The sequence below is a fragment of the Mustela putorius genome, unplaced genomic scaffold (assembly GCF_011764305.1).
Source record: "Mustela putorius furo isolate JIRA1106 unplaced genomic scaffold, ASM1176430v1.1 tig00003836_pilon_pilon_pilon, whole genome shotgun sequence".
Classification (NCBI taxonomy): domain Eukaryota; kingdom Metazoa; phylum Chordata; class Mammalia; order Carnivora; family Mustelidae; genus Mustela; species Mustela putorius.
In genome coordinates this window covers 19,760,685-19,776,660 of record NW_025421989.1, presented here as the reverse complement: position 1 = coordinate 19,776,660, position 15,976 = coordinate 19,760,685, and the positions used below count along the sequence as shown (strand labels likewise).

General features: G+C 43.6%; 1 protein-coding gene across 1 annotated transcript in view; it reads right to left on the bottom strand.

Moving 5' to 3' along the window:
* Positions 1 to 894: 894 nt before the first annotated feature.
* The window catches only part of PDK3 (pyruvate dehydrogenase kinase 3), a 78,012-nt gene continuing 62,930 nt past the window's right edge, over positions 895 to 15,976 (bottom strand). The window contains exon 12 of the mRNA XM_004769153.3: positions 895 to 11,544. Within this exon, the coding sequence (XP_004769210.1) occupies positions 11,514 to 11,544 (31 nt within the window). The 3' untranslated portion in view covers positions 895 to 11,513. The remainder of the gene's footprint in view (positions 11,545 to 15,976) is intronic.

Below are 15,976 nucleotides of genomic sequence, written 5' to 3'. Positions count from 1 at the left end.
CTAAAATTGGCATGCCGCAGGAACCATTCAAACCCAAGTTTCTTGCATTGAATTTTCTAGGTCTGTTTTTTTAGCGATAAATACACAAGATAGCAGGTATGTTGCTCTCAAATTTTAAAAAGACCATTCACCATTGAATGTTGCTTAAGAGAATGATGCACTGGTAAATAACACAAACACCACATCTCTTAGTTTTTCAGCAAGTCCAGAAGTGCACTTCTGTCACGTGTCTTTGTGGAGGCCCTGGGTCCTGGTGTCAGTGCTCCCCCAGTTCCTCAAAAGACACCATGGAACCAACAGCCCTTTAGTTGCAAATTTCAAGTTGCTTATCTTCTGTGTATTCCATATGGCAACGTTCCCAACTCAGACTTCTTGAAGAATTCTCCCATGACATTTGTTAAAATATAGATTCTGAAGCCCCCAGCCCAGAGGATCTGAATGGAGTGGAGGGAGAGCCCAGGAATATGCATTTAACCAGCACTGGTCATTCTGGTGTAGGCAGTCAATGGCCAGTGAGGCCCAATTTGCCCAGCACAGCCCTGGTTTACACCTGTTTACATGCCTCGCAGTATAATTAGTAACAATCCTCTTTTCACGTCAAAACTGTCCCGGCGTGGACAATATATGGTCCCCTTCCTCTGATCCATGGATATTTTGAAAAATACCATTAAAACTATTTACTGTTAAACAGCGCCTTTGTTTTGCCAACTGGATGTTCCCCGCTACCAAGAATCCAAACAACGTACAACTCCAATGGATCATAAGATCTCAAGTAATATCCTTGTCCATGCCCAGCAACTTAGAAAGGTGCCTGGTGCTGCTCACTTAATAAATTTCAGGATGTGAGTAGAAGATGAGGCTCAGAGCGCAGGAAAGGACCACACAGACACACAGTGAATGACAACTACCGTTTTATTGTTCGATGATGTTGGTACAGAATTGTCCACGTGCTCCGGGACTAGCGTGGCTATGACACACACCATGCACAGCTCTGCAATTCACGGGGAACATTTGCCAAGCCATACGCTTCTCTGGCTGTGCTTTTTCTGACAACTGCAACAACAGAACACATTTCTCCACAGAACGTGAGGCTGCAAATGACCTCAAACCAAACGCATCCCTCACTCATGGCAGAGTGTACTAGCCAGGCCACAGAACAGCACAGAACACGAGGGGGCTAGATTTCACTCTATGAATCACAAGGCAGCTCGTGAACACTGGACACACGCATACATTTTCCACTGTGGCGAAGGGGGACAGATGCACAAAGTGAACCAGGTCAGGTTTGGACTTACAAATACAAAAACTGTATTGAACTTTTATTTCATTTAATATTCTTCTCTTGTCACATCAGCTATGATTCCCAGCATAGACACCACTTTTGTGCGTCAAAGAGTTATGATGAAAAACCGGCCAAGCGAGTAACTTTACATTTAAATGCAGCATTAGGTATGTTCATGATGCTATACTGGACCCTGCAATGACTTATTTGGTTCAAGCGTATCTTAAGTAGTTGCAACTCGGGTGCTAAATCTGGAAAATATTTAGGTTACAAGCACCTGTGTACTTCTGTGTGGACGTGAACTTAGAGCGACAGATGAAGCAGCCGTTACCTCAAATGACTTGACCTCCAGGGAACCTGGCAGAGACACTGATGCTGGTTGGTCAGAACACTCAAGCCGGGGGCTCCGCTCTGTTAAGCGCGGGTCGCGCTGCTGGGGACGGGCTGAAGCGCAAAGCCAGGTCTGGGTCCGAGGGTGGCTTTCGCCTCTAGCGCACGGCAGCATAAGAGACTGATCGCTCTAATGAGGAGCATCACGGAAGCAGATGGGGCACTAGAAAGCGATGCCCCCCCAACCCTGAAGTCCACTTCAATTTTTAAAATACTCAATACTTTCTATTTTCTAGGTCGACCTTGCCCTGGCTGTCTACTCAGAGTCAAGACACATTTAGGTTTGGTTTAGGAATCATCTGAAGCATATGCACAATTACTGGGTCACAGTCACATGGTAGCACTAGGAGGAACTTTGAAAAGTGAAAGGCAAGATACCAAGGGACTTGAGGCGATGCTCTCCCTGATAAAAGTTCTAGAAGTGGCGAGGTAAGAGGGAGCAGATATGCGATCTTGGTCCAGCCCCTTCTATTATCTGTTGTGTCATGGCTACGCCAGCCGGGCCAACTCTGGGTCCTGATAGCGCTCAGCGAGCAAGGCGGTGAGGCCCACCATTCAGCCCGATCCCTCTTCAGCGGCAGGCCGTCTCCAGCGTTTTCAGATCCCCACGGTTATAGGCTTTAGCTGTAATTATTCTCAAGCATTTCTTCTAATGAAACACATCGGAGAGTAACCTCAACAATTTTTGAGATAAAGGCATATACACCAGTTCTTCATATAAATATAGTGCCCTTTAAAATACTGATTGAGGTTTCCCATGGTTTTAACAGTTCAAAGGACAGTAATAAAATGGAATTTAGAAGAAAGGGGGTACCAGGATGTTACTATAAACAGTAGTATGAAATCATCTACTCATCCTACTTGTTTTCACAAACGCTTCTGGTGACACAATGTTAGCGCGGCTAAATGGAGAATGCCTTTGACTTCCAATCAGGCTGAATGTTCGTAATTGTCTTTTTAACGTCTGGCATGTATGAAGAGCCAAAAGAGAGTCAGAATTGAATGTTAGGATTCTTTTTCCTTTCTCTCCAAAAGAATCTCAAGGTAAGAGTATCTTAAAACATTAAGTAGTTCTGTCAGTAATAGGCATTCCATTCTTAGCTTGCTATTTTTGACCAGATTGGAAGGCAAAGAGGAACTAGAGAGCTGGGGAAACAGCCCCAAGCAGGAGCTGGATGTTCCTTAATACTTTGCTAACCGTGGGGCAACACACTGCTTGCAGTATATATGCTCCGTGACATTTGTGCGATTTTGGCCCATTCGGAAAAGGTATGCACAGAATTCACATTGGCAGGCCACTTTTAGGCTGGCGAAAGTTAGAAATAGTTAATGGAATGTTCTTTTAAATAATACTTTATTATCTCCAAAGGATTTGATGCCAAGAGAAAACAGAATCCAGTAGAAAACTGGAAAGTCAAGAAGCAAACTTAGCAAGTAAAATCAAATTGCAGGGGTTTTCTATGAACACCTCAGATAAGTAGAATGGACACCTCCGTACAGCCACGAACCAAAGGACATTTAGGTGTCATTTACTCTGAAAAGGCCTAAAGCACATAGAATCTGAGTGGTGATAAGGGTGAGGTTCAAGTTTCTAGGGTAATCTTGTGTTCCTGAGATGACAATACTTTTGAAATTCTATTTCTAGAAATTTAGACAAGAACTATCAAATCAGAATATATTGTGATACAGTTTCAGAGATTTGCACGGGGATTCTTATGAAAGGCTATTCCCTGAGACATGCAAGCATAGTGAAAAATGGAATTCTCAGAGTACAAAAAAATATAACATTTAAAGTCATTTTGGTTTCTCTACTTCTTCCCTTGAAAGAAATTATTAAAATAAAAAGATTTATCTTAATAGCCTAAGCTCTTTATGTTTTACCTTTCTAAAAAAATTTCTTTTCATTTATTGAAAGGCCAGGCACAGCAGGGTGCTTTCACAACCATTCTGTCCCCTCAGACTTCTCTTAAAAGATCACTTCTTTAAAGGTACAGAAATAAAAACACAGTTCTTGCGGCTGAAACAAACTTTGTGGAGTACTGAAATCATTAAGTGCATTTTAAAGAATGTGGTTCCAATTCCTCCCTTTTGGAAACTCTAACACGAAAAAGTTTGGCAAACATAATGGAAACCTAAAGTGATTAGAACTTTTAAAGAATGCAATTGCAATTCTGTACTTTTGGAAAGTATGAAAAACAAATCCAAAATACCTCTCTATGTAAATTAAAGCTCAAGCCACGGTATTCAAAATCAAAATGATTTACATAATCTACTATACTTTCTGTTTTTGTAGTAATTAACCTTCCTGAGACTGATTTTGTTCTCTTTAGTGTTTGCTCAACTAAAGTGCTTAATAAAATTTCTACAGAATATATTACCCTCTCCGTAGATGAGTATTATTTTGAACTACAATCTGACAAAAATCTAACTACATTTAATTATGCTTGATTAATCCAAATGTCACTGAGAGATTTATAGAACAGAGAAATATTTTGCAGGTTAAGTTCACACTCTTCTCACTGTGAGCTTCCTGGACCCAGTATCACCGCCAATCTACTACTTGGTTCTCTAACTTTTCCCAACACCCCACGAAAACCAAGCCCAAGAATCTAAACTGGGCTACGGGACTCCAGGCACGAAGCTCCGGTGCTCTGGAGAGCTATGCAGGCTCCAGCAAGGGCGGGTGTCCCTTGCAGCCAGGAGGCAGGAGGCGTACTGCCCCGTAGAGGTGACCGGAGAGCCAGGGAGTCACCGCGTTGCATGCGCTTCTGGCTTATATATAGGGCTGCGAGGACACCCATGCTGCCATGCCGGCCAGAAACCATAGCAGAGATTTGTTGGGTGCTTTTGGCAGTGAGGCCCTAAGCTGCTTTTATTTACATGTAAATAAGACAGTTTAGAGGGTGAAAAATTGGCCCTGCCCAGGAGAACAATGAAATGCACCTCAGTTCCTGCTCCTGTCCCGGCCCCTCGGCCCCTCGGCCCCTCGGTCCCTCGGCCCCTCGGCTCGACTCTACTCTCCTGCCACCGTGGGGCCACGGGCCACCGTGGATGCCAACAACTGAGAGCACCCGGTGCGGCTCTGCTGTTGCCTCTCAAACCACAGAAGGCCACTGTGTCGTGACACAAAGAGCAGCCCTTGTCCCAACCACACGGACGCCACACGGACCCCATCGTCGGCATTGGGCAGTTTGGGTCCCTGTTTTAGAAACCGACGAGAAAGTGGAATAGGTTTCTAAGGTGTCCGTGACCATGATACTGCTGTCATTTTTCTTCTCTGCATTTCTGGGGGTGACCATGGCTAATGCCAACCTGAGGGCTCGAGAGGGAAGCCTTCTTGGGCAATCCCTTCCTCCTCCTCTAAAACCAGTGTCCAAGTGCTAAAGAGGGTCTCTCCTCTTGACAAGTTAGCTATTTTAACTCCAGCAGCCTCATCCCCCTGTTGTAAGTAAATTATGATTTCTTAGGTCCTAAAAAGACCCCTGCAACCTGTCCCTGCGCTTTGGTTATGAGGCAGCAGCAGCGCCCACCATTACATGAACATGGACAGTGAGAGCCGGCTCCTCTCACCTGACCAGGGTCCCCCCGCCATGAGGAGAGGCAACAGGCCCTGGGGCTCCGCGTACCTAGAGGCCGGCTTCCCCTCACCCCCGGCCCAGGCAGGGTCCCCTGCGGAGCCGCGCTCAGAGCCAAGCGCATGAGACGGGACTCTCCCGATGCCCAGGGGTAAATACAAAAATGGAAAGAACTCTGGAATTGCCAAGAAACACATCTAAGAAACACGTCTAAGAAACACATCTATCCACAACGAGAATAACATTTATAGAGCCTGGGGCCCCTCAGCTCACCCCATGTATCCCCTTCCTGGCTTTATTTTCTCCATTGTACTGATCTGTTTCACTTTACTTCTCTCTCCACTGCACCGGAAACGTTTGTTTCGTGTCTTGTCAGTTTCCCCTACAAGAACGGGTTGCGAGGTCCCTGCCACAAGAACCGGTTGCGAGGTCCCTGCCACATGCCCAGCACATGCCCAGCATTCCACACAGTTGCTAGTGCACCACAGACACTCGTTATTGAAATGGAGGAACGAGCACAGCTTCCTATTCCATGACTCCTCCGTCTACCGCTTTCATTTCGCTCATCCCTGACACGTGGACCCGCATGCAGTTCTCCAGTTCGCACCCTGACTTCTGGGGAAGGAAAGCGCTGCGAGGTGGAGTGTGGTACCTAGAGCGAGGCTGTCACTCATGCTCCCTGATCATTACGCTGGCCTCTGAAGGTGAGGAGAGTCCGCCTGGTGGAATATGCTGGCTGCTGAGGAAAGGACACTTCAACCCGACAAACGGCCCCACGAAACCCCCACCCCAACGTCCACCTGTATAAGCACTTTGGAAATATGAATTCGTGTGTCTCTAGAGTAGGCCCCAGACCTATGCACCATCTCACAGTATATTCGGGAATAACAAAAATAATCCTGATGAGGACCGCATTCCTCTCTTTCTCAATGAACCAAATTTTCAAATGGACTGAAATGAAAAGACCGGTAAGAAAATCTGCGTCACAACCACGCTCTCACCGGGGTCAATGCCCTCCATAAGACAGCTGGACTAGCAACCTGTTCATTGAAAATAGCTTCTACTTCTGTTGATAACTCTGATTAGGTGCTAGTTTGAAATACTCTATCATATTTAATTAACTAATTAATAATTGTCAGTGGTTGATAACTTCTTAAGTTCATTACGACGTCCTCTATTTTCAAAGCAGAAGGTACTGATACCGCTAATCAATGGAACAGGAACCTGAGTTAAAAGTTATCTTTCCACACAGAACAACAAACAAAAATTCTGTATTGATTAAGTTATTAATGGTTCTTTCCTGCTAGCGACACTGGTTTCTTCTGTTTACTTTCATACAGATTATGACCATGAAGGGCATTATCTTCAAAGTCAATGTTTATGCACCTGGACCCCGGGGAAAGATGGCAGAATAAATGCATGTTTATATAAGTGCTCCTGCCCTTCAACACACACATCCAAAAACCGAAAAAGAAGCTGTCCATTATGAAACTAATAAAAGCCACCACCCCATACCAAGGACTCCAGGGGGAGTGTCTGACAGATACAACGAAGTGGGAGACTAATCAGAGGAGCATTCTCGCATTTGACCACAGTTGCTGGGCAGTTCAGGAGAGGTTGCCAAAGGACTGGACCAATCATCTGTTAACCTGGAGAAACAAGGACCGGCGGCAGTCCGGAGAAGCCCTGTGCACGCTGTGCGGGCTCATTTCCACAACCACACCTGGGAGGGGAGGGTGAGACATTGGGTGCTGCATCTGTGCGTGCAGGAGATAAAGAGAACCTGGGGGGTGGGGTGGGGGGCAACCACACAAATCCAGATACAAAGCCTCCAGACTCCTGCTAGGGCGACACCTAGTGGAAGTGGGGAAACTCAAGCAGGATTCCCTTTCCCCGCAGGAGACCTGGCGGCCCCAGGGCAGAGGACTTGGCAGCACCCACGGAAGGCACTTGGAAGACAAAATATCCCAAGGAGGCTTTGTTTCACTCCTCATGCCCCTATACCCAGCTCCCCAACTGAAACACAACAGCCTTCACCCTTACAACCCAGCAATATCGCTTAAGTCCTAAGGTGACCATTCAAACGCTTCTCACTTGAGAAAAGAGGAGTTGAGGAGTTTCCCCTCACTCTTCTTGGGCAGCTAGGACTGGTTCCATGCAAAGACAAATAATAAGCAGAAAAACCCATCATGATACTTGTATAATAATAGAAGAGCAAAACCACCAAAAGAAAAGGAAGGAAGGAAGCCTAAGACAAACTAAGTAGGCTCTAGAAACAATGCTTTCAGAAACCGGAAAAATTGTAGACAACACAGTTCAGCCTTCCAAGAAATGAAACAGAGTCAGAGAGGACAACATAATAAAAGAAAAAAGCTGGCAGAGCTAAGAAAAGAAAGACATCAAAAATAAAACCGTAACAGAAGTGAAACTCACACTATGAACAGCTAGGCCTTCCATCCACACTGCGGAGCACTGAGTTAGTGACACGGGAGGGTCAGACCCCATAGAAAAAAATCCACAGCAACAAGAAAGACAAGGGGATGAAAGCAACCAAAGGGAAGAGAATGTGAAGGCCAGGTGACACAGAACCAAGACAGGGACCAAGTTCTGAGGAAGAGAACAAACTGATAGGACCCGCAGTGAGGCCCGAATGTCAGTGCACACCGCTCATCATGGACCAGAAAAAGCCAACAGACAACTGTCAGTTCTGACACAGACTTGAACAAAGTCATGACCTTTGAGGATAAACAAGAGGCCCCAAGTATGCAGTACAAATAAGCAGGCCATCTACAAATGGTGAAGAACAACCTGTCCGGACTGAGGCTTCTCAGGACCACCAGACACGAGAAGACAAATAAAGCGAGGCATCCACAGGATTGAGGGGGAAAGAATGTGAGACAAGAATTTTGAGAAGCAGCCCAGTTACTGTTCATCAGGAATGGCAAGAGTAGCGTGTTTGTGAATATGGAAGAAAATCCAACCGGAGCTGTAATCCGGGCCACTGAAGGATAAAAGCAAGGACTGAAAGTGGAGTCTTTGTAGGAAAGGGCTGGCAGTGAACACGGAGTTAAATGAAACATAGAATTAAGTCTAAATAACTCTAGTAATTACCTACAGCTATACCTTCTAAGTTGCCTGTCTTTCTAGGTAAAAGCTACCAAATCCATTTGATTATCTCCTCTATCTAACTATGCCAAAATGAAAACACACAAAAGAAAACCTCTCCTGAATGCAATTCTCTTGCCCTATAGACACATTTTGGCTTATATCTTAACCTTGAGGGTTAATATACCCAAGAAATTCCTCAAAAGCAATGATGCTGGTTACCCGCTGCACCACTGAGAGCACAGGTCTAGGAACAAGACGACCCAACTACTCACTTGGGTCCTTCCATTCAGCCCAGCAAAGCAAAGAACTGCTTTGGAACGCACGTGAGGGTCGGAGGCCACACTCACATGGCCCACCGCACAGCACACTGAGGATCAGACAGGAGGCTTTCTGTGAAGGCTCTTTGGAACCTCTAAGCAAGGCTGCAAAATCATCTCACTTGACTGGATGGAAAGAATCCAGTGTACTAAAGAACCAAAATCAGATACTCAGAGACCCAAAAAACAAAAACAAAAACAAAACAAAAAAGCCCAGATGGTTCCTGTGGGTCCATCCTTACTTCTTTCCTTTCCCTTCTCTACATCTTGAAGTCATTTCTCAGCCCTGTTAATAGGAGATTCAGTATTTCCACAGCTTCTGACTTGAAGTGTTTCTACTTTGGAAAGAAAAATAATTTAAGAACATGGAAACATAGCCCCCCGCCCAAGGTAAATGTCAGTTTTCATTTCTTGATTCAACTACTATTTATTAAGCCTCTACTATGTGCCAGGAACTAGTCCAAACAGTTGCTGCAGTCCCTTAATACTAAAAATTGAGTAAATGAGAGAGAAACACAGAGGAAATGGGAGAACTGATCGAATTTAGCTGAAAAGGGGTCGATGTCTATTTATTTTACCAACTCTACGTAGTAATTTGACCATTTGTTTCCACAACCCGAGTAAACAGCCAGAGGGACACACCTGGGTTCGGAGAAGCACATACAGGCAACAAGAGAAGAAACAAATGCGTGGGCCACTAAGCTGTGAGAACACAAGATGTTCCCGCAACTCTTCTTACGGTTGCTCTGGGAGCGGAGTTCAACTCTTAATGCAGAAAGCAGACAGGAATGCCAAGGCTACTGGGGCAGCTGGGTAGGAGTGAGCCACAGAGTCCATTAGTGAAAGGACTACCAATGAAGTCATGAAAACCCTGAAAGAAGCCTTTACTTTTGAAAAGACCTGTGAAGGGAAGAATGTGATAGGATTTTTCCACCCCTTCCTTCCTTTCTTCAAGCCTTACACGGAGCTTGGGTCGGGGGGGGGGGGGATAACAATCTCCTCAACCACACGGCAAAACATTGCCAAAACAAGGCAGGAGGGAGCAGGCCTGAATTTGTGGCCTCCATCCCGCTACGCTGTTTCCTACTGAAAGTATAAAGGTGTATGTTTAGGAATGGAAGCCTAGTAAGATAATCACATACTATCCAACGTTGGTAAGAAAGCCAGCGACTTTAAATGGAAAGGGTCATTACTTTCACATCTTTTACACAAGGAATCAATCCTATGAGACAGCCCCATCCCGAAGACACCGACTCAGTCATTCAGCCCTCAGGCTTCCATGTGGACATCCTGTCCCCTCTCTCTCTGAGTCCATCTGTCTTTCTCTTCTTTGATGGATTAGATGAGTTCTCTGATGGGATCCTTCTGAGGATGGAAGAGATGGGACCCGTCTAAAGATGAAGGGAATGACCATGAGCTCAGGGAACGTAATGAAATGAAACAAAATCAGACTCAGGGGGATGAGGAGAAAGAGCTGCTGCTGGCTCACGTGCAGCTGGTCAAAGCACAAATCTTCCTGGGAAGGCCCCCCGCGGGGACCCCCAGTGGGGCGACCTCACCGACCCACCAGGCACTGAAGGAGGGGAATACTTTACAAAGCATAACTTTCCCAACAGCGTGCTCCACACTTAAAAATTGGATGGATGCATTTATATGGGCGTCAAGAGAAGGCAGAAATCAAAGTAGATGATATGAAAAATGACAGTGAAGGGAAACACATCCTGTGGAGCAGTATAAATTGTGCCTTTAATCCAGACTCTTGGACGGCTTCCATGGCTGAGGGTCAACACAACCTCGCTTCTCTTTCCTCATCCCAAAGCCTCTGCCCAGTCCTGCTTTCAGCAAAAAAGCAAAGGAGTATGAAAATCAGATCGACAGTTCTAAAACTGGCCAAAAACTCACAAAAATGAAAATTATGAAAATTATTTTTCAAAATCGACAAGGAAGACCTTTTCCCTTCAAAAGCCGATTTTATGATGACTAACGTGGCACCACACAGGGACTTGCAATTCCTCAGAAAACGACAAAGGAACAAAATAAAATAAGTAGACTGGCAGCATTTTTACATAGCATAAAAACTCCACTTCCCACTTTCACAAACTCAGTAATGACTGGAAGGTAGTTTTTCACTTAAGATCTCTGAAACCAAGTGGTTAAGTGAAAAATCCCAAGACGACTTTTGGAACGCTTTAATTGACAGAATGGAAGTACACAAATGAATTTTAAAATAAAATCAATGCATTGGAGAGTAAGAGCTATGGTGAAAGGAGCCGCACCTCACTCAGATCGGATGGAAGAAGGCAAAAGCTGAAACCACAGAGTGAGAAAGGACGCATATGGGAGAGGAAGGGCCTCAGGGCGGAATTACCAAGACACACTCTGCTGGTGTCTTCAGCTTCCAGATCACCCAGGCCTTAGTTGGTGGTTTGGAAAACCATGGTGTTTGGTCACAAAGAGCAACAGCAGAAACTGGCTGTATCTGGAATGAGGAAGAAGCTTAGAATCCTGGGGAGAATGTAGACATTCGACTCTATGACAAGGAGGAGGAAGGTATGAGGGCATCAGAGCACTAACGAGGCCCTGAGCTCTCTTACGACAGGCGCCAACCAAACCACAACAATGTACTAGGAAAAATTGTTCAGGTTACTACTTTAGTGCGGATCTGGAGCAGCTACAGGAAGGTTTTTGTGGAAAAGGTCCAGATCATATAGAGAAATTACACATTCAAGCACTGGAGTAACTATAGTGCCTTGCTCAGAGTTGGTGGAAGAAAGGAGTTCTCTCTGGTTGACTTGCAGAAGATAATCTTTCTTCTCAGAGAGGATTTGAGCATTCAGTTCTCTAGAAAGTTCTATTAGTCTTGATCTTGTCCCTAAAAAAAAAAATAACAGGAATAGCCAGTGAGCTGGAGTACAACCTTCTCTATTTAACCAAGATTTACTCAGAGCATTTAGTTATAGTGATAATTCAAAAAGCTTTGCCTTGGGCACCTGGGTGGCTCAGTGGGTTGAGCCTCTGCCTTTGGCTCAGGTCATGATCCCAGGGTCCTGGGATTGAGCCTCACATTGGGCTCTCTGTTTAGCAAGGAGCCTGCTTTCCCCTCTCACCTACTTGTGATTTCTCTCTCTCTCTCTGCCAAATAAATAAATAAAATCTTAAAAAAAAAAGCTTTTCTTAGAATTATTCTCTGTGGTTATTACAGAAAAAGAAATACCATTTATTACTTATATGTACTTTTAAAAAAGATTTTATTTATTTATTTAAGAGAGAGAGACAGCAAGAGCGAGCACAAGTAGGGGGGAGGAGCAGGGGGAGAGGGATGTGGGGCTCGATCTCAGGACCTTGGGATCATGACCTGAGCCGAAGGCAGACACTTCACACTTCACTGACTGAGCCACCCAGGCGCCCGCCTATACATACTTCAAAACAGTTCTTTACTCTCAGTTAAAAACCTGATTAGAAATGAGGAATGAGTGCTAATGGGTACAAGATTTCTTTCTGAGATGGTACAAACGTTCTAAAATTAGACAGTGGTGAGGGCCCCACACTCTGTGAAGACACTAAAAGTGTACATTTTAAGGGGGTGAATTTATGGGATATGTGAATTATATCTCAATAAAGCTGTTATTAAAACTACCATTAGATTATGATGAGTACCAGGCGATGTGTGGAAGTGCTGAATCACTCTGTTGTACTCTTGAAACTAGTATCACACAGCACATTAACTAAATGGAATTAAAATAAAAACTTTAAAAGCCCCCCCCCCAAAAAAAGAAAAATCTGATTCGAAAATACATTTTTGTAGCATTTCTCATTCACCTCGTGAGTTTACCTTAGCTACACTAAATATTTGCCCAAGATCACCACCAATTACCCTATTTGTACAATTTAACAATTTTAATAATCAGGCTAACCATTTTCCAATTTTAAATATTGCTTTCTGCTAAAACTTGTTTACCTAATACTATATTAGAAATCAAGACTTATAATTAGTATACAACCCGCTAAACTATTTAGAGTTTTAAAATGGCATTTAAAACAAGACTCAATTAAAGCCAGCTTTTTACAGTCCAAACGGACCATATTATTTATAAAGACTGCTTCTGTACTACCCAAACAACTCCCTCTAGCAGAGCAGTAGCTTGCACAGTGATGCCCAACATGTCACCTGCCGGACACAGAGACTGAAAATGAAATCAATAGAAATGGATCCAATTGTTTCAAGCTGGTTTAGCTCAGTCTTGGCCAGGGATGGCGTGTGTATGTCTGCATGCACAGCCACGTGTCCGCTTGCACTCACGTGCACAAACCAAACTCCTCTGTGTTTCATCTTTGAGATGAATGACTGTGGCAGCAATACTGTACAGAGGTCCCTCACAATACTTCCATAGAGACAAAAATCAGTAGGGATACCCTTTATGGCATTCATCAGAAAAGACCAATGCTACTATAATGGGGCAAAATCGAAAGCTATATCAACTGCATTTGCAAACAAATACCTTCCTGTTGCATTATGTTAAGAATCAAGATTAAGAAGAGGTGTGCTCAATTACAATACATTGGGCTGGGATATTGCAATGTTAAAGTCAAATTGAAAATATCAATACAAACTTATGGTTTAAAAATATGCATTGTACATGGGGCGCCTGGGTGGCTCAGTGGGTTAAGCCGCTGCCTTCGGCTCAGGTTATGATCTCAGGGTCCTGGGATTGAGCCCCGCATCGGGCTCTCTGCTCAGCAGGGAGCCTGCTTCCTCCTCTCTCTCTCTGCCTGCCTCTCTGCCTGCTTGTCATCTCTCTCTGTCAAATAAATAAATAAAATCTTTTAAAAAAATAAATAAATAAAATAAAATAAAAATATGCATTGTACAGTTATGTCCAGAAAAATGGAATAGACAAGATATAACGTACACCGCCAACTTCCAGATTAAGGTCTCTAACACCTGTTAGAGGCAAACCAGACTCCTTGAGGGAAATGGCGGATTCTAGAATGGAGGCAGGGAAGGTAGAAGATGAGACCGCAATATCATCTTGGGCCAGAAAAAGCTTTCAAAGTTTTAGCAAAGGAAAACCAAGGATCTGACTCAAAATAGTCACCAGTGGCCAAAGGTGTGCTAATTTAATCATCAGAAAGAAAGCTGCTATAGGCAGTAACACGGTGGACCTCACAGAGATCTGCACACAAAAACGAGTACATGCCACATGTTCCTTTTAAGTTTAACAAGTGATAGTCAGTTATAAGAATGGGTGACCAAGTCAGAATAATGGCTACATAATGGGGATGGTAAAGTGGTAAGTGTCTGATTACAAAGGGGGGGGTCTTTCTAGGTGCTAGAAATATAGATGTAAAAATGTGTCAGGCTATAAACGTAAGACTTGAGCACTTTGTGTGTGTGTGTTTGTGTGTGTGTGTGTGTGTGTGTGTTTAGTTCTAATTGAAACGTATTGAAGGAAATTCTACACTATCCATAATAATGCTCAAAAAAGTGAAAGCCAGAAACTCATTTGTTACCATTTAAGATGGATTTTACTTCTACTTCTTATCTTCAAAACTGCTAGTTAAAGGGAAAGATTTAAATTCTTATCGTGCTTTGTCAGGAGGAGCTGTACTTCAAAAGGGACCTAAATGGGGGTGCCTGGGTGGCTCAGTTAGTTGAGCATTCAACTCTTGGTTTTGGCTCAGGTCACGATCTCAGGGTCCTGGGATTGAGCCCTACATCGGGCTCCCCACTCGGCGTGGAGTCGGCCTGGGATTCTCTCTCTCCCTGTGCCCCTCCCTCTGCTTGCACGCTCTCTCTCTCTAAAACAAATAAATAAAATCTAAAAAAAAAAAGGTACTTAAATGGCCTGTGTTGATGAGGAAGAACTTCACAGGAGAATGTCAGCTAATAAACATCAAAGGAACGGTATTAAAAGTAACTCACCAAAATAACTTATAAACATTAATAAAATTATTGATTCAGGCCATAATTACATTCTCCTTTTTTTTTTTTCAAAGATTTTATTTATTTGACAGACAGAGATCACAAGTTGGCAGAGAGGCAGGCAGAGAGAGAGAGGAGGAAGCAGGCTCCCCACCAAGCAGAGAGCCCAATGTGGGGCTCGATCCCAGGACCCTGGGATCATGACCTGAACTGAAGGCAGAGGCTTTAACCCACCGAGCCATCCAGGCGCCCCTACATTTTCCTTTTTTAAAAAAAAGATTTATTTGAGAGAGAGAGTGTATATGCATGAGCTGGGGGGAGGGGCAGAGGGAGAGGGCGAATCCTCAAGCAGACTCTCCACTGAGTAGGGAGCCCACTGTGGGGTTCAATCCCAGAACCCTGAGACCACGACCTGAACCAAAATCAAGAATTGGCCGCTTAACTGACTGAGCCACTCAAGGAGCCCCCAGATGACTTTCTAGTTGAGAAAGGAAAAAACAACTCTACTATGGAGAGGGATCTGTCAGATATCATGGGTCTCACAGTGTAATTCTGAAATAGTGCTTATGAGGTACTCTGAACAACAACAACAAAAAAAAATGCTCTTGAATCTTCAGATGAACTTGCAGTTTATAGGAAATACAGAAAATGGGGGAAAGGCTAAATGACACGTTGAAAAAGAAGCCAAAAAAATCCAGGTTGGATACTTTTGCAGGACAACTAGGATGGTCTCTCATCACCAACAAAAATATTGTTCTAGATTTAAAACAACTTGAAATCTACTCAGATTGTTATACAATCTAAGTAAGAACTGATCCAGGTTTGGGCAATTCAGGGAAATTCTCAAGATGAAAATTTACTGACCTGGAAAGGTGAAAATGGTTAGATGAAATAAAGCAAAGTTGTAGAAGATTATAAATAATTAGATCTCATTTGGGAGAAAAATATACATATATATATGTATATATATATATAGCAAAGTATCTGTGTACATAGCAAATACAGTAAGTCATAAGAGCGGTAATCTCTGGGTTGTGGGAATACAGTGCTTTCTCTTTCCTTTTTTTGTTTACTTACATTTTCTAATTTTTTACAATGCACGTATAGCACTGTTCTGTTAACAAAAGATTATTTTAAATAAACAGAGCCTATACTGTTGCCAGTAGAGCTGGAACCTAATAATAGGAGAAAAAATAATTGGAAACCAAAGGTGGGATTGTTGCCCTTACTACCATAAAGCCGTGAAACCTGTTGTTCTGTGATTAGTTTTCTTTTTTCTGTTTTCCTTTATTTACTGTGGGAAACGACACATAACATTTGCTTTTTGGTAAGAGGGTAAGGAATGGCTGTTTTTAAGCGAACAGTTCAGTAGCATTAAGTA